General features: G+C 37.4%; 1 protein-coding gene across 2 annotated transcripts; it reads left to right on the top strand.

The window, feature by feature from the left end:
- Nucleotides 1-7982: 7982 nt before the first annotated feature.
- On the top strand, nt 7983-17863 carry PAP16 (purple acid phosphatase 16). Of its 2 annotated transcripts, none has more exons than XM_039116960.3 (5): nt 7983-8382; nt 12638-12862; nt 13613-13886; nt 13983-14157; nt 15084-17477. In XM_039116960.3, the coding sequence occupies exons 1-5, from the start codon at nt 8085-8087 to the stop codon at nt 15117-15119; spliced, it is 1008 nt and encodes a 335-aa protein (XP_038972888.1). In that variant the 5' UTR covers nt 7983-8084; the 3' UTR covers nt 15120-17477. The 2 variants fall into 2 exon arrangements, with proteins under 2 accessions (XP_038972888.1, XP_038972887.1); XM_039116959.3 differs by lacking the exon at nt 15084-17477 and adding an exon at nt 17507-17863 and having other exon boundaries at nt 7985-8382.
- Nucleotides 17864-19756: the final 1893 nt, after the last annotated feature.

Raw genomic sequence — 19756 nt, 5'->3', positions numbered from 1 at the left:
GAACGTGTAAGAAATGATCGAAGTCATTTCTACTAAATCAAGAATCTCACCTAACTTTGACAATCCGTAGTTTTAATTGTTTAGAATAGTTTAGCAGGTTTGATGCAATGTATTACAGTCGATGATTACATGAATAACAGAACATTTAATCAAACAAAAATAAATAGAAAGATCCAAGATGTAATCAGAGAGAAGGGACACATGAAGTGCTATAGAACCTTAAATTGCAATAGAAACATGACAGACTAGTTTTAGAAAATACCTCGAGCGGAGGCGGGCCTGGATCGATCGGGACTACCTCGAACAAATTAAAGAAGGAGAAAAACCCACGAACACCTGAACAATAGTAGGAGGAGAACAAGCGAGACGAAATGAGAGGAGGGAGGAGGAGAAAACTACCTCGAGCGGAGCGGCTTGGGGTCGGTCAGTCGACGCCGGAGAGGAGGGAGGTAGAAGTCGGACGGTCCGCGCCGGAGAGGAGGAAGATGGGGGCTAAGGCAGCACCGGAGAGGAGGAAGATGGGGGCTAAGGCAGCGCCGGAGACGAGGAAGACGAAGGCTATAGGGCAGCGCTGGAGAGGAGAATGGGGGGCTCGGGAGTAGCTAGGACAAGTATGCGGGCTCGGGTTCGGCCGCTGGATTTTAAGGGGGCTTCGGCGACGCTTATAAGCGTCGTATTAGCGTTTCAATTGACCACGGTTATAAACGTCATCTTAGGTCAAACGAACGACACTTTAAAGCGTCGTTTGGTGTTTGGTCTACGACGACGCTTCTAAGCGTCATTCACTGCTTCTACCTATCAACACTCATAAAACGCGTCGGAAAAAGTTGGCGCGGGAGCAGATATTGCCGACGCTTTCCTCTAGTGTCGGCAGTTAAGCGTCGTCCTTTTCCTCTTTTACTGTAGTGTGTGTATATATATATAGACACACACTTCCATTTAGCCAGAAAATAAGAATTGAAGGTTGCATTACATTTTCCTTAGTATTACACTTCCATCAAGTATAAAAACCAAACTTCTCAATCGCTTGCACAGTATAGCACCCAACCTAGGATATCCCTGATCGGAGTGGTAACCTTGTTCCAAAGTAACTTTTCAACCAATGCCCTAAATTTGCAAGCCCCAAGCATGGCAAATAAAAGGCAGAAATCTACCTCTCGAAGAAAACACCATCTATTCTCCCACATATTTTAATTTTATGTCAGGACCCAAATCAGACTGTCAATGAAATAATTGGATAAAATAGACCACCTAATGCTAAGGAATGAAATAGACTCCATTATTATGACAGAATCATCAGAAATACCATACAAATAGCAATGAATTCTGCTAGTAACATGAAAACTGGAATTATTTACTTCAACAGAAGATTACTAAACAGGTCCCCTAATTACAAGCAATTGCTGTCATGACTTTTGAATCGTTTTGGTCAACGTCCTGAATTGACATTAGAAGAGATATTTAAAACAAAAAAAAAAATTGTAAGACATTCATATAGATGAAATTATGAATATTAACATGAATGTTACATTGCTGTGATAAACCTATACTTCAAAAATATACGAATGTAAAACTTGTCAGGCCATGACGTTCATGTTTGGTAACTGATTCACTTTCAACAGTTGCTGATCCAGTTGAACTACCTTATCCACAAGGTTGACATATGGATTGGGAGGGGTAATTTATGATCTAATCTATCAATCTGACAGATAGCTAAACTAAAATAAGCAAATTTTGATTTGGCATAAATAGATACAGGTAATGTTCAATCCTACTTAACCTGGTTATTAGATAAATTTGGTTCCCGAGTTAAGAGTTCCAAGCACTCTTAACTCATAAATTAACCTTAGCCTAAACATTGGCATATTCTTTGAATGGCTTGGAAAATTTCTATACGGAGAGTATGAGGATCACTTACCTCAAACGACGGTGATGTTGACGGCGGCGGAGTAGCTATGGCTCGCTCGGGATGGAGGTGAGATGTCGGCGCGCAGCTAGGGCATCGACCGGCAGAGGATAAGGAGACGGGGCCGGGCGATAGTTAAAGACAAGAAGAAAACAAAGAGGAGGAGGAGGAGGAGGAGGAGGAGGAGGAGGAGGAGGAGGAAGAGAAGGAGGAGTAGGAGGCTTACCTCAGACGACGGCAAGGTCGACGGCAGCGGAGTAGCGGAATTTTCGATCGCCGATCGGGGCTAGGGATGGAGGTGAGATTAGTTTGAGGAGGAGGAGGAGGAGGAGGTGGCTTACCTCAGAAGGAGAGGTCGACGGCAGCGGGGAAGTTGGCGCACTCGCAGCTAGGGCATCGACCGATAGGAAATGAGGAGAGGGGGCTGAGCGAGGGGTTGGGGGTTTTAAGTTTTCTAACGACGCTTATAAGTATCGTTGTTTCTTAAACTTTTAACGACGCTTTAGAGCGTCGTTGTTTGTTGAGATTTTCCGACGCTAACGCAAAGCGTCGGCAAAGGTTGGCGCTGAGCCAAACTTTACCGACGCTTTCCCCTAGCGTCGGAAAAAATCAGTCGGCAAAACCAACATTTGTTGTAGTGATTATTTATACAATGCAACTCTAATATATTAAGTAGCGACTGCTTTTCAATACACATAACTGCCCATATCGGTTCATCGTGTATCTCTAGCAGTTTTGTTGGTTACCTTCCATGATTCCACTTGTTTCAATAACAGGTCATGCGCTTCCCATGCTACACACTTGCAAGCCAAATAATTGATTTTCAATCATTATTGGACTAAATTGACTCATGAAAGTCCTGGTATTGTTTGATCTGCACATCAATACCTCTTGTGGTCATTCACCGAGCTCCATTTGGCCTAACAAAATCATGTGGCAACTCTGCTAACCTGTCTTGGTCCTCAGGTTTGTCCGCATGACAAATACTCGAGGCAATTATTCAGGTTGTCAGGATGAGGTGTAAATATGTATTTTGTAAAATATGAACTCCTTTACCCCTCCAAATTTTAATTTCGTTTCAACTTGACCTAATTTGGCTCAGTTTGAATACTATATAGATTCAAAATCAGGGATCTAAGTTGGGTTCTAGTTTTGTTAATCAGGTTTGTTGTCAGGTCATGTATGGCTATGTTGCATATTTTACTGATCAGGTTAGGCTGCGTTGGCCTTGATTTGCTCAAGTCCCAAACCACACCTCTAGAAAGAAACTTGAGTTTGAATGAGAGGAATGATTTTTCTTAATTATTTTCTCTAGATTGTTTTTGGATTTCAAGTAGATGCTATTTAACATGGAAAAGGAGGAATTGTATGCTTGATTTTGGACTTATATTCGGTCTCACAAAGATTGTCTATATTGTGGATTAAGTCAGACTAATACATTTCGTAAGCTTATGTAGGAATTTTGGATTCAAGTTGATTTCTAAATGTTGCTAATCAAGTAAGGTTTGGGTTGCATGTGGCATCACTTCTAGTTTTTAGTTATGAAATTTGAAACCAATTTCTAGTTTTTATTGAAAACGAAACCCAAAACTTGTTTGGCAGTTACTTCAATTCTATTTGATAGTGATGACAATGGTAACGGAGGTGTAGTGATGGTAATAGCATCTATGACAGTGGCAATCGTGGTGGCTCACTACAAACAAAAACAATATTTTTGATTAAAAAATCATCACCCAAAAAATTAATTTTGTCATAGAAAACTTTTGGTGATGAAAAAAATTATCACGACACTCATCAGAAAAAATGTGTCGTTAAATGTATAAGGTAAAAACAGAAATATTTCGTCAACAAATATATACTAATTACAACAAAACTATATAATTGCCAAATGGTAAAATATTTGGTGATGATATTTTCCATCACAAAAAATTGCAAATTTTGTCACGATATGACATATTTTTCAATACCAAAGATTAAATTTTGGTGAGGTAAACAAATTTGTCATCAAAGATGTTATATTTTTGTGATAAAATTATTCATCATGAAAATTAAAAGAATTTAAAGAAAAAAAATTAGAAGAAATTTGTCTGTAAAGGGTATACCATCACCATTAAAAGATTCAATAATAAATCTTTTGTGAAGTTTATATGATGCAATGGTTTGGATTTGGTGGCGAAAATACTTTTTATTGAATGTTATTGTAATTTTGTGACGAGCGAGTTTTCATCATAGAATGTTGAATTTGATGATGAACTAAGTTTTTCACTAAAATATTGAATTTTTCATGATCATATGGTGATAAACTTTTCTTTGTTACAAAATATCATGGTGATTTAGTGATGAGTCAAATTATGTCACTAAATATTGAATTTAGTACCAGAAAAGCTTCATTACATAGATCTACGTTTATGCTGAACATTTGGTGACAAGAATGTTTTGTCATTAAATATAATGATAATTTCGTAATGCATCATGTTTAATCATCAACTATTGAGTTTTCAAGAATAAATTTCATTAGCAAAACTTAAGACAACAATATAGTGACGAAAATATTTTATGACCATTTATAACTATAATTTCTGATGAATTGAATTTTATTACAAATAAATAGTCATTATCTACATACATAAAGCTTGTAAAAATCCATAACATCTATTATTGTTCTAAACTTATCATAAATAAAGAAGGAGATTATGTTCCTTTCAAAAAGTTCTAATAACTCATAAACAAAAGATAAAATAGAGTTCAAGTTGTAATTTGAAGAATCTCTAAAACTGCCACAACTATAATGAGCCAAAACTATTATCGTCAACCTACATACAGAATATAAGAGTAGTTAGAGAATTATAGTATAAGAGTTAGATAAAGATACATTAGTTTTTCTTACCAAAGGGATAATGCTGAATTTATTATTAAAAAATAGTTTAAAAGTAGTATGTTGCTTATATCTTACATGAACTGGGAGGGGCATGTGGAATGGATGCATTAGCAGCCATAGATGTGAGCATAAGGTCGTGTTGATCTTGACGAGCTAATATAGGTTTTCGTCACTAAATAACCATTTATTTTGGTGGTGAAAACCTCTTTTTTGTTACAAAATTAATCATGATGATTTGATGATAAACCTTAATTTTATTAGCAAATTTGAAACCATTGGTGATGCAATCTTAATGTCACCGATGATATTTATAAATAATTAATTTCTATTTTTAAATGATATTGCTGTAATGTTTGGTGGCATGATAGATTTCATCATGAATTATATGGGTTGTTGGTGATGACTGATGTAGCTGAAGAGACGGGGTACAGGTAGGTGAATGGTGAAGGGGAAATAGGGGAATGGTAGAGAAAGGTTCAGCACCTCTGACGTTCGGTCAATCGTCAACAAAGCAGTGGGGTTTGGCAACCACTCTAGCGAGACGAGAAACACTAATGAGAATCTAGTGAGAAACCGATTGTTGAAATGGGCACCTGGTCCTAAAGACAATGAAGTCAACACCCATAGACAGGGCTTGAACGGTTGTCCAATAGGGAGGCGAGGATGATGTGGTGTCAACAATTCGAGTGGCAGTAGGGAGGAAAAAGAAAGATCGAAGAAGGAGATTCGATCAGGCTCGAACCTCTGAGTTAGGGGATGCTCTACCTTGAAATAGGGTTATTGAGCTTGGCTTGGGACTAACTACTAGCTAAGCAACAGGACCTAGTGAGCGCATGCTGACACCTCAGGCAACCTTAAGGAGAAGAAAGAGGCTAAATGGATAAGAGAAGTGAGGAATTCAATGAGATTACCTAGCCTTTTTAAACGACGTCGAGGTAGGGTCATCTTGATTGTTGCTTGCCCTATGACATTGGCAACAAGAAAGCTTCGGTGCACGCTTGAAAGCTTAGGAGGAGCAAAGGGGATGGTGGATGAGAGGATGGTCGTGGTGATGGAGGACGATCGGGGGAGGGAAGTGAAGGGTTTTAGCATGTTATAATGCGCAGCAAAAGCTAGAGATTTTAAAAATTTCTTAATAAAGTCCCTATGCATGAAACCCTTTTAAGCCTAGATCACCTTAATGATTACAATCAAATAATGTAAAATAAATGCAGAATTAGTAGAATACCTCAAACGCTAATCCAAAGTGTACAATCTCCACGAGGCGTCCAAGTGTCCGCCCTCCAATGGTGATCCACACGAAAACTTGATCAAGACTTTAGCTCCAAAGACTTTTGATCCTTAATGCAGAATTCTTCTAAAGAACTCTAATGGCTTGCTTTCATTCCTTTCTATTTTTCTTTAGCCTTCTAAAATCACTTCTAATCCTTTTGTCCTAAAGAAGACCACCTTGTCTTGGCTTAGGACACACTAGAAGCAATGCTAGAAAGAAAGAAACTAATGTAAGAAAGAAAGAAGAGAGGAGTGGGGTGGAATTGGAATGATGAAACCCATGGAGTGCTAACCTATTTATAATAGGTGTAGGGATGCATCTCCAAGGGATGCATCCCATCCACACATCCTCTCATGAAAGGGCATCATCTAAAGGGTCATATCAAATAAGAGGAGGTGCAGATCAAGTGAGGAGGTGTATCAAATGATATGTCCTTTCATGTGATGCCATATTTTGACCAAGTCAACATCACATGCTAATCACATGTCCATCACGCCTCACCTCTTGATCTTTCATGATGATGATCCAAGGGCTCCAATGCAAGGCGCCATTTACTTGACCCATTATGTCTTCATCCAATGGTGGGATTAAGATCCAATGGTCAATTATGATATGATTGCAGGATCAGAGCAAAGGTCCAAGAGTTGTGACCGATCTCCGGAAACTCTCACGCGTGATCGTGTGACGAAGCATGGCTCTCCGTCCGGAGGCGTATAGAGATGCGTGCTCTGATAGGTATACATGGGTGTCACCCTATTTTTAATAGGACCGAACCCATGTAGGAGTGGAGACTCCCCCTAACAGGAAGGAGTGGAAAATAAAACAAAATTAGAGACAAGTGTTTTGGAAATTTTTACATGCCCTCGTCAACTGTCATGCATGGCAGCTTACCCAAGATCCTCTCGCAGTTTGCGTATATAGCCACGTCATTCAGGCGAGGCTTCAGACTCTCTAGTCTGGCCGAGCACTAATCTAGCTCAGTTGGGCATCTAAGCTCTAGCTTGGTGAGTTTGTTAGGTTGACTCAACCGACCTGGCTGAGTCGAGATCGAGTTTCACACTCCAATATGAAAATTCGTATGGATGTGTATTCAGTCCCATTTATACTATATAATGGGCAAATTTGGATCTTTGTAGAAGCTAAAGAACCTAAATGATACCTTCTAGTTAGCCTTTTTAAGAGATCCTAAGTTATTACAAATGATATTAGAGTGGACCAAACCCATAGCTCAAGTTGATTTTAGAACACTGTAATATAGGCCTAGTTAGGTGACCATGAGCTGATTGTAATGTTTATAATTGGATTAGTGATACTTGTGATTGGATTTGAAAAGATTTATATTCTTGGCCGGCCAAGAAAGTTAGGGCTTAAAAGGAAAGATCATGCGATGATCCATGTGGGTGTGTGTTTAGTTCCATACAAGCTATGCACTAAGTATAATTAGGTATTTATACAGAGCTTAAAAAATTAAATAATACCTTCTTATTATTATTTTTAGATGAGATTCTCGGTTGTTACAAAATACCTACTTGAAAAAATAGAAAGGGTGAAATTTTAAATTAAAAATCTCCCCTTTGAATTATAAGATCTCTTTCCTCCATGTCATAGATAAGAAACTAGAGATGCATGGATAATAGATAAGAATATAAAAAAGACCGAAAAGATTAGGCAAAGAAAAGGCAGTAGATTGTTAACATAGGAAGCCAAGCTCTTCCTAGATTCCTATTCCATGGAATATTCTTATCGACAGCCATGGAAGAATTTCCGAAAATTGAATCTTCTACTCAATCACGTGTTGAAAGAATATCCCATATTCTTTACCAAAAGAGGAAAAAGAGAATATCCCATAATTTATACTAAAACAGTATCCGGCAAAAAGTATTTTACTAGAAAAACTCTGCATTGGTTACACCTCCACCCTTATTTTATTTTTTTAAAGAGAGGGAGAGAGATCGTCAATTAGAAACATCCACACGCTCGAAGTCCAACAACTAATCCTCAACTCACCTCTCTAGTACTCATCTCTAATGGCAAGGCCTCCTCTTTCTCCCACCTCCGTCTCCTTCCGTCCAAGACTAATTTCCCCCATTACTCGCCTCCTCCTCTTCCTCCTCCTCATCACTCTAACATTTACTTCGAATTGCCGACCTTACGACCCCTCGCTTCCCCGTGAAAAAACCCTCCTCTTCTCCAATGAGTCGGCATTCAAGATCGCGCTGTTCGCAGACCTCCACTACGGGGAGAACGCCTGGACCGACTGGGGTCCCGCACAGGACGTCAATTCCGACCGGGTCATGGCGACCGTGCTCGATCAAGAGACGCCAGGTATTGCTTCATTGCGTCAATCAATCTTGCAGGCAAAGATATATATATATATATATATATATATATATATATATATATATATATATATATATATATATATATATATATATATATATATATATTGAAGAAGAAGAAGAAGATAATGATCATGAGTAATAGTTGGGGAATTGTAAATGAATATTGGAACGTCAGTGGCAATTATAAAATGGAAATGAATTCATTCATACAAATTGATTTAATGGCATTTGATATAAGGGGATGGCAATGGTAGGCACTTGCAATTGTTTTCTTAATTAAAGATTGGATTGGTAAAGGTTTTCTTGGTTTAGCTCTAGTGGTATAGTGATAACACGTGTATTTGTTTTTAATTAATTGCCTACTCTCGGAAGTCTTAGGGCCTGTTTGGATGATTCGGCTGGAAATCCTATAGGATTGATGGATTAGGCCAGTATATCCAGCAGCAAGATCACATGATTACAGGCTAGGCTAAGCCTATATTTATAAATACGCAGAAATAATTTTGGAGTGGGCAAGCCCGAATCCCGTAGGGAGAAAAAGGGACTTGCTGAGATTCTTTTTTTCTCTGTATGAGATTTGGATTGGTCCACTTCAAAGCTATTCCTAGGTATTTATGGATATAGGCCTAGTCTAACCTTTTGTACTGGCCCAATCCATGAATCCTATAGGGTTTTCGGCTCAATCATCCAAATAGACCCGTATTGGATCGCTGACATTTGCATTTTGCTAACAGGTCACTTGCCACTCTTAGCTGATGATGTTACAATTTAGTCTATTTTTATTGGAAATGCATTAAATCTTTGGTGTAGGTGGTTTGCTTTTAATGGTATAGCATCATTTGAGGGTTCCAGCAAGCCGTTCTGTTGGTAAGGAGCATTATAATAATTTTGTTTATACCCTTTTCATGCTTGAATTTGGAGGGATATTTGATCTGTGTTATCTGTAGAAGATATAGAGTTAAGGTGATTTAGAATTAGATAGAATGGTTTGAAGAGTAAGGATCTAGAATTAACTGAGTTGAAGCAAAAAATAATGATATACAGAATGCAGTTTTATCAGAATTCTAAAGGAAAGTAGTCCCTAAATTTAAATACTGATGAGATGACATAGTAAGAATCTAATGATAAGGAGGCGAGTTTAGGAAATTGACGATGTAGTGATTACCATGTGAGAATGTAGTACTAGGTTTAGGAGGTGATCAAGCATGTACAACTCGAATGATGTAATAAAAGTTGTGAAGTACACAAAAGAAGCAGAAAATCCACACTCATCAATCACTGTCAAGGCTACAAGAATATGAAAAGACTGTTATCGTAAGGATATCATGTCCACTATATAGGGGAAGGAGACATTTGTAACAAAGCAACGTATAACTCTAAATTTACAATGACTGTGAACCCAATTAAGGCTGCAATAGAAACTCATGCTAGTGCAGGGGGTTGTAGGGGCGAGGTTGATGAAAGATGTAAGGCAGTGGAATGCTCATTTCAGCTTGGGACTAGCTAGAGATGGATTGATGTCTCTGTGGGGCCTCGATGATAAGATTGGAGGGGCTCTTTGATTACCATAAAGGATAATGGAAAAATTGAAATTAATTATATAGTAATATGCTTGTTTTCGAAGTTTACCCTTGATGGATACTTATAATTAAACATCACTTGTGTCCAATTTGAGTCCTTGAGACTACTCTTTATATGTTAGAATGATATTTAGGGTATAGGTTGACTTATCCAGATATAGTTATATCAGTGGTGTAACTGAGGCTCTCAAGATCCTAATATGTCACCATTGTAAACCTATGCCTAAAACTTTATTTTTAAAAATTTCTTGAATATTATCTCATCATGCTTCTTGATCATCTTAAAACATGCAAAATCTAAGCTCAATTTAGAATATTTGTGAAATTGAAAGAGAAAAAGGGGCAACGAGAAATTGCCATCAATAGCTCATACATACAATTAGTTTGTTCCTGTAAATTAGCTTTGGTGAAAAATCTGAAATTCACTCCACTATGGACTAGTTCAGGTGAAACTGCTCATTTGGTATTGCTTTTGTTTTCTGCCTTTGTTTTGAAAATCCAAAAAGAAAATTGAACTAGACTGAACAAGCATGTAAGAAGAAACCCTTTGTTTTTATTAACATTGTTTGTACAACCTCTAGAGCTTTTTGGAAGAAAGACTTGTTATTTTAAAAAAGTATGGAAACTGGCGGAAGCTCCATGCAAATGCTTTCTCCAGCATTAATTTTCATATGGCATTTCACTTGTAGGGAAACAAAAACACAAAAACAACAAAATACCAAACAGGCCTGAAATATTTTTTAGTTTCTAAGTTGTAGGGGAAACTTTGAATCATGCTCTCAATCAATATAATTTTAAGAAGTATAGCTAGTTTACTTCTTGCTATTTTGTTAGAAAACTTTTTGTAGATTTATAAGAATGAGAATACAAGAGGAATTGTTGGAGTTTCACATGTAAAGAACAAAGCAACGGAGAATTGATTAAGATTGTAAGAGAATGTACAATGGAGATATTAGTGGGCTCCAATAAGGAGGGTTACTTCATGTTGAAGGATGCAGGAAAAGGAGGAGAAGACCTAAGTGACATGGATGGTGTTTGTGAAAAAAGGTATTAAAAAGCTCGAAATAACATTAGTGGTGGTCCCAAATAGAAACGCTTGGTGAACAAGTATCAACGAAGCTGATCCCAAATAGTGGGGTTAGCTTCAGTTTTTATTGTTATGATTATGAGGAAGTTTTAAACACTACGCTGTCTTTATACATGAGGTATTTGCAATCCTAATCAACTTGGATAGTGAGATCTTACAATTTGAGATGCAAACTGGTGGGCATAAGAAAAATTAATGTTGCAAATGGTTATTTTGATAGAGCAAAATAAATTTTAACTCTGATGAGATTAATGTGTTTTCTTTTGTGTTAGCTTTAAAGATTAGCCTTAAGATCTTCAAAGAATGCATTATCGGACTTTCTATATACTTGTGGATGATGAAATTGTTATTTGATTGGATTACAAGAAAAAACTGCTATTTAAGTCTGAAGAAAAACTTTTGACAATAAGGGTTTAGAATCAATTGGATGGAAACCAAGCAAATGGCATCCCATGATAATGGCTGTAAAATTAGAATGAATGACAATGAAGCTTTTGCTGAAACTATGGGGAAAAAAAATTCAGATATTATATGAATATTTTTGGAGGAATATAATTTTCAGCAAAATGAAGATATTTAGTGACATTATGCCTTGTGGATGCAATGAAGGATATATTTTGGAGTATTTTGTGATTGTTGCATGCTATTCAAGGTTATTTAGATGATGGAAGCACAATACCATTTCTTAGACATAATTACCTCAAAACCAACCAAGTAAAAGCATGCCTCATCTCCAAGATTTGCTGAAAATTTGATACAGAAGTACAAGACCAGTTGTATATGACTTGTATTCATTCACCCTTTTTTAATCGACAAAGAATATGTGCCAGATCATCAGGGGAGCCAGAAGTATTTGAATAAGTCAGTACATGGACAATTCCCATGGATAAGGAATGTAATTATGGTTAGTAAGTCTGTGTTGTCCTATGAATGTCAGGAGATAAAGATGCTTCAGAAGCATCTGACTTGTATTGCAAAGATCAGACCATTGTGGTGCAGAATTGAATGATGGGGTATGGTCTTCTATAATAAGGACAAAATGGAGCTGTTGATCTGTACAAAATTCTTTACAAGATCCTTTTAAAAAAATTATTTCATTTTGATCCTTTTATACAAATACTTATTAATATGTTTCTGAACTTGCTTTTTGAAAGTTTTTCCTTGTGCTTTTCTAAGGAATTTGGTAGCACAATGAATATGTGGGAATTCTCTGTGCAGAGGAGTCTTTTGACCTTGCATGAGCAAGAAGACCTCACATAGTTACTGTTTTGCAAATTGAATGATCGGTACTGCATTTTGTAGTCAAAAGTATGGTGAATTTTTATTCATTTATGGTTCATATAATGTTGTTTTTTGGTTTTGTTGGCGAGTCACATTTGTATTAATGACCACAAAGTTGTACTTTAAGATATGGAAGTTTTATTATCTAATGCGCTAATAAAAATATCCTCATGTCCATGATCTTTAAGTTTATATGTGAGAAAGTAGGCCAACTTCATTAATATTTTTGTCTAACTGAAAGATATTTTGGTTGATGACTTTTACTGTTAGTCGAAAAAATATTATTGCAGATTTCGTGATCTATCTTGGTGACGTTATTACTGCAAACAATCTTCCAATTCCAAATGCAAGCTTATACTGGGGCCGGGCTATTTCTCCTACGAGAAGCAGAGGAATTCCTTGGGCTACAGTATTTGGAAACCATGATGACGCACAATTTGAGTGGCCATCTGAATGGTTTTCTGCCACTGGAATTCCACAAGTGCAATGTCCTCACGAAAACATCTCAATTTCAGGTAAGAAAGGAAAGAAATAGTAAAACTAAATTTATGTGTACTTTCTTTTAAAAAGTGTGCTGTAATATGTCCAGGCTAATTGCAGCTTTATGTTGTTAATTTTTTATTTTCTAGTCGACTGAATCAAAAAACAATCTGGAGGAATATTAACGTTGGGAAAAATTTAGATGAAGGTGTGAAGCTATTGATAGATGTTTGTTGATACACTGCAAGTGTCTTTCTTTATGATAAGTTGATAACTACAAATCTTGATCTGCTGTTGTCCCTGTCTAAAGAATACTTTCATAAACAGCTCTAGCTGCAAGTGTCTTTCTTTATGATAAGTTGATAACTACAAATCTTGATCTGCTGTTTCTTAACTTCCATTGTCAGATTAAGTAATTTTTTTTTGGGAAACTGTCATCAAACCTTTTTCCTAAAGTATCTATGGTATTATAAAATATTTCTCCGGAAAAGTTCTGGAACAATTTATTGGTGTTTTCTTCATAGCTAATCTTGTATTTTCCTCTTATATATGCGTGCAAATTAGTAAATGATGTACATTTTGAATTATTCTTTAACATTTATGCTGGTTGCTAACTTACCTAATTTATAATCTGTTTCAATATTATCTGAATAATTTATTACCTTAGATCTTCTTGTGCATATATGTTCTTTCTCAAGTGGTTTTGATAATGTAAAGTATATAAGTCAGTGAAACATGTCTATTTCATTCAGCATATTAGGGATATATAATAATATCCATGGCAGGAGAAGAATGTACTTTTAGGGGGACAACACGTGTGGAATTGATGGAGGAGGAAATTAACAGCAATGTTCTATCTTATTCAATGAACGGTCCTAGGGAACTTTGGCCCAGTGTTTCCAACTATGTATTGCAAATATCTTCATCCAAAAACCCAGATTCACCAGCTGTATTCCTGTATTTCCTTGATTCTGGTGGTGGTTCCTATCCAGAAGTCATATCTAGTGCTCAGGCTAAATGGTTCCAGAAGCAATCACAGGCAATTAACCCTGACGCAAGGTTGAAAACCTACAAATATTGTAATTCCTTGTATTGTAATTTTATTTCCATTCGACATAACACAATTTCAAGTATGGAATTTCTTTGGTTCTACAGGATCCATGAGATTATCTTTTGGCATATACCAAGTAGAGCATACAAGAAAATAGCTCCTATGCGTACTTTTGGATTACGCAAACCATGTGTTGGTTCTATCAACAAAGAAAGAGTGGCTTCCCAAGAAGATGAATGGGGGATAATGGACATTCTTGTAGATAGGCCTTCTGTTAAGGTAAGGAAAAGTTTGTAACTGATGCAACTTTTCTTTAGTTTACATACAATTGCATATTTCATGAAAGATACATGTCTGTGCTGTAAACTAGCTTTTTTATAGATCTCCACGATAGTTTTTTTCCTTTTTCTTTTTTGTGTGTGTTTCTTAAGAAGTAGTGATCTTGGGGTAAAACGTTAAGAGGCATGGCAACTGGATCAGGGTAACTTATCCATATCTTAATAGCTTTCTTAACGACTATATTTGTTTTCTCACAATTCAACAAATCTAAAGAAAATTCTTGATTTTTTTTTTGTTCCTTTTGTATGCTTTCCTTTTGTTCTTCTAAAGAGCCTTACTGGAGCATCCTTGAGATACTATCCTTGTATTTCATATACTTCAATTATTTCCGAAGGTCCTATATAAAAAGTGGGCCATTTATGTTTGTGTGTGTGCGTGTGCGAGCGTGTGTGCGTGTGCGAGCGTGTGTGCATCTGCTTGAAAGAGGGGGAGCAGGGTTTGCAGTTTTGTACCACTTGCAAATGTCATGCAACCTCTCCCATCAGTGGAATAGAAAATGCCTTAAAATTCAAATGGAACCAGCATAGTGCTCTCTTTGAAAAGTTGATGCGTATTTTATGATCGATGTGCCAACTTCTATATGAGTTCATGGAATCAACTTTCTTCAACTGTCTTTGAGAACATTTGTGCTTTTCTTCTCTATTAAGGAAATGACAAGAAAATTTTATTCTTAATTTTGTTATGCTGAAGTAGATATGTGGCTATATTCTTGTCACAATTTAGATTTCTGGACCTAATGCAACCAAATGTAAAATGGAAAATAAAAAATCTAGAGTAGTGTGTATGCTCTTTCTGACATGTGGATCTACTAATTTTACTCATTTCCCCTTGTCACTGCAAACTGCTTATTGCCCTTAAAACTCGAGGAGCTGGGTGCGCTGGAACCATGCAATCATGTCTAGAACTGCTGAGGCTTTCGCATACAATATTTGCATACGATAAGTGTACAACAATGTTTATTTTTTGTTGAGAAAATACATATACAACAATGTATAAAATGGAGATGACGCAAGGAGAGCTCAAGATGGGTGGGATGGGGAAAAGAAGATGAGAGAGATGAGGGAGAAGAGAGAAGGGAAGGTGAAGGAACAGGGTGGGAGCAGGAAGAGAGAGAGAAGTATGGACTGCACCTGGTGGGTTAAGTTTTGGACAAGTACATGAACTTGGCTTGAAGATTAATTAGGCCCCGTTTAAATGGCCCAAGCCCGACCTGAACCAAAGGTGGGCCGCTTGGGCCGGGCCAGCCTGGCTGGGGCTTAGTTCCAACCCTATGTGTTGATGTTTCCAGTGGTCGTGGCCTCTCATTGTATTTGTCAATTGTCGGATTTGAGCATATTCCATTTCTTATATACCCCTTCCATATATTTATTATGATCATATATCTCTTTTTTGTTTCTTGTTGTCGGTTCTCTAGTATAGCTTGTGTAAAGCAACTATTGGTGTATGATCACTCTTCAGATCTTGGGAGTGCATAAGAAAGTACTATAGAATTATATACATATCGATACAAACATCTTTAGCAGGATGCAATCTTTTTATGCATTTCAGGACACAGATTGTAGATTATAGTACATTAGTTTTGAACATGTAAGCTCATTGTCATGCCCCATGAATATGGTTGTCTTTTGTCTAAACATTGTCATTTATATTGCCAAGTTCTAGAGAGCCACAAATACTTCATGATGCAAACAAGATTTACCATGAAGGACTAGAATTCTTGAAAACCCACACTGGCATCAAGTATAATGCAGCCAGAATTATTAGACTTGACTAATAGTTGATTTTGACTTCCTTAAAGCTACAATCCTTTGGTGAACTGCCTTTCTAGTAGGAAAGCACACGGCCACTATCAGCCTGGCAGCTTTTTTAGTTGCAACAAGAACAATAAGGCATGATCTAGATAGATATAGAACCATTAGGTTCTGTGCTCTGTTACAAACCTATTTGACAGGTTGAAATTAGTTCATGAAAACAAATCAAGCATGGACAAAACCAACTGAACTTGATGGAAAACTGAGTTGGTGGCTCTACGTACCTGGTCCATATGATCACGGGTCAGGTTTTGGTCCTTACGTTCTGACAGAATCCTGGGCAATTTGTTTGGCCACTCTGGAATCCATCCCATGTGCACCCACCTGTGGATTTAACTCTGGAAGTCCTATAATGAGCATAATTGAAAGTGACATGTTAATCTGTCTCCATCTCTTTTTCCAAGATGTATCAGCTCTCTTTTATTGAATGCACAACTAACTATGAGGCACTAATTAATTCTTCAAAATCTTGGATAAGATGATGAACACTGTTACGTTGCTTTGGCGATAGACGCCAAGGACTTGTTTGGTTCGCGGGAAGAATTTTACCTTACTGAAATGTGTTTTCTGGGAAGCTGATGTCTAGCTATATGGGGAAGTTGTTTTGGCATGTTTGGTTGACCTGGAGAAAGTGGAAGCCCACTTTCTGGAGTGATTTATATTTTGCTGACCATCTATTTTGCTGAAAAAGCTATATAAAATGCCTTTTATGCCTTTAAAAAATTGACTATATGCAGAAAAAAAAAACGACATAAGACACTAGGATTAAGGGCATTTCTGAAAAGAAAAGGATTTTTCTTTGATTCCTAGCCCATGGAAAAGTGGGTTTCCCATATCCTACAGAGGTTTCTATTTCCCATGGCAGGTGGGAAACTTATTCCCATGAGACAAGGCTACTTTCCCCTCTCTTTCATTAGAAGCCTCCATCCAAATATAAGACACTGTCATTTTTTCATGGACCGTACTTTTCATCCTTCTCCCGCAAATTAAACGCGTCCCAAGGATTTTTACTTTTCCTTTACGAGGCAAACACAAAGGAGAAATAAATTAATCTACATGTAATTAAATCCCTTTATTAGTTCCTTTTTGCTTGATATTAAAAAGGTTGTTGACTGATTCCAACTTTTCATTGTGTACCAAATCAACATCTAGTAGATCCAACATGTAGCTAACTAGTTCTTTTAGTGGACATAGATATAACATATCTGACCTCATCAATCTGTTGCCTGTATAAGATTGATGGTCAAAGTTCGGGATGATTAATTTTGTGGTAGTGCGGTCAACAACTTTCTACTTTGCTCTGTATTCTAAAGAGCTTGCACAATCTATCACATGGATCTTAATGATTAGGTGATATAACTATTATTTGTGCATTATAGATGGTAGTCCTTGGTGACAACAGGACATCCATGTGCTTTGGATAGATCCATGGAAAAGTGACTTTTCCCTTTTGTTATCCTTGTTTGTGTTCTCTGCAGGCAGTCTTTGTTGGCCACAACCATGGGTTAGATTGGTGCTGCCCCTATAAGAATCTTTGGCTGTGCTTTGCTCGCCATACCGGATATGGTGGTTACGGAGACTGGCCCCGGGGAGCAAGAATTATCCAGATGACTGAACAGCCATTTACACTGAGGTCTTGGATAAGGATGGAGGATGGGTCCGAGCACAGCGAAGTCATTTTGAGCTCAGAAAGCACCTGCAGCTGTTAAGCAAGAGAGAGAAAATAATGCAGATTGATTGTATAGCAGAATTTCATTAATCTCTTATGTGTCACATATACATATTTTACATTACCAATATATATCATCATTCTTATATTTGCTTGTTGTTGAAAAGCTTCTGAATTCTCACATGAGGTCCATGTGATTGGGCCCAAAAAATTAAGCATGCTCTATTATGTTTCCCAAGGTGAAAATAGCTGATGGGGCAGTCTCTGATCTTCTTCTATTGTGGAATAGATATTGACAAGTGGTGCAGTGAATTATAAGGGGAATGTGAATTGGAGATATGGGATTATGGGAATAAGGTGAGTCCAATGCAGAGTCATGGCTGTAAACACCAGGGAGACAGTTGTGAGAGGCCCCACCGAGTTACACAGGTAAGGGCATCTCTCCACTTCCCAAAACTCATTCTTGTAGTTTTCTACGAAGTTGACTCCTCTTTCACACTGGTTCTCGGACACCCTCCTCGGAAGCACATGTCCCTGTCTGCAAATGTCCCCCCCCCCTCTGATGCTACTTCTGAGGGTAAAAATAACTCGGATTTCGTGTCGACCGCACCCTTCCCCACTTAATATGGGGGTGTGCGCCTCACTTTGGGTACAAATGCATGTGGATCCATCACATATTTTGACAGTGGGACTACGTACAAGCCGAGTTGGGCTCCATCATGCTTGACTCGGATCTGTTCTGATTTGATCAGGGGCGGAGGATGAAAAATCTGCTCTTATATAATTTTAGATGTGATCGTTTGGTTTAATTTAGCTTATGTTTTATCTTATTAGGGTCATGGGCCTACTAGTTTTCATCTTGGGTTTGGTCACCTTTCCACCCTAAATGCCCTTGGGATGTTTTTTTTTTTTTTGATCTTCTCTATTGTTGAGCTAGAGTGATTAGTCTTCCTAATTTCTGTCGGATCAACTTGGCAAAATCGTATTTTGCATGGCAAATTAATCCTCAAGGTTACATGGATTGTCTGATTCAATCTAGTTTTAGCTTGGATAAATTGAATTCTTTGGAACTAAATTTTCTCACTAATGTAAGAAAGAACCTTCCTACATCACATACCAAAGCTCGTTGTCTTTCTCACAAATAGGTAGGACTTGCAGAGCGGAACGCTATCTGGAGTAGATGAAGTATATCGGCGTGTTGGCCCAAGATCCAAAATAAACACCAAACACAAAAAAAAATATTTGTAGAGAAGTGCGAGCTACACCAACAAATATTAAGTTGCGAGTTACAATCACTGCTTACTAAAGTACCAAGTACCAGCCATTTCTTACACACCTATAAAATTAACAGTAAAACTTTGGTTATATTCACATACTTCCACTTGAGCAGCTTCCAGTTGGCTTCTATACATGAAATCAAATTCTCATGCATAAAGTCTTCTAACAGCTCGGATTTTGGCATAGCTTCAGAATTAACTATGCATCAAAAGCTTTGTTGTACACTAGGTAATCACAATCTCTCTCCTAATGCAAGATAATAAAAAAAATAATACCTCCTCTTGAAAGATAAAAATACAAATATCCCACTTTAATTAAAAAATAAACTCAAATATATGCAGCCTAAGGCTCAATATAACTTGACCCAAATCCTAAAGTAATTAGACCTAATGACCAAATAACAAAATTTGTAATAAGATTAAGACTTGACAATGAATCTCAATAACACCAATCAAAATTCATTGAGATCATAAGCTATACGTAAAAGCCCATCAAAATGCATCAGGAGTAGACCAATCCATGGTAATTCTACCAACTAAACCTGATTGGCAGCCTCAAAAGACAAACAAGCTCCTCAATTCTGCAAATAATTCAAAATGAATCCATGACACTCAATTCCGGAGACTAGAGGAGGTGGAGACTCTAATAGTGGATTTTCAAGGGCGGGAGGATTGGGGAGAGGAGCTTATGGAGGCAGATATGGTGGATTTACGGCAATCACTAGCTATCCATCATTCATTGCTCCGCTACCAGGAGATTTTTTGGAGACAGAAGTTCAGAG

Source organism: Phoenix dactylifera, chromosome 8 (assembly GCF_051530095.1).
Source record: "Phoenix dactylifera cultivar Ajwa chromosome 8, Ajwa_hap1_PhDact_Kaust_v1.1, whole genome shotgun sequence".
In the NCBI taxonomy this organism is placed as follows: domain Eukaryota; kingdom Viridiplantae; phylum Streptophyta; class Magnoliopsida; order Arecales; family Arecaceae; genus Phoenix; species Phoenix dactylifera.
This window is presented reverse-complemented; position numbering and strand designations above follow the sequence as displayed.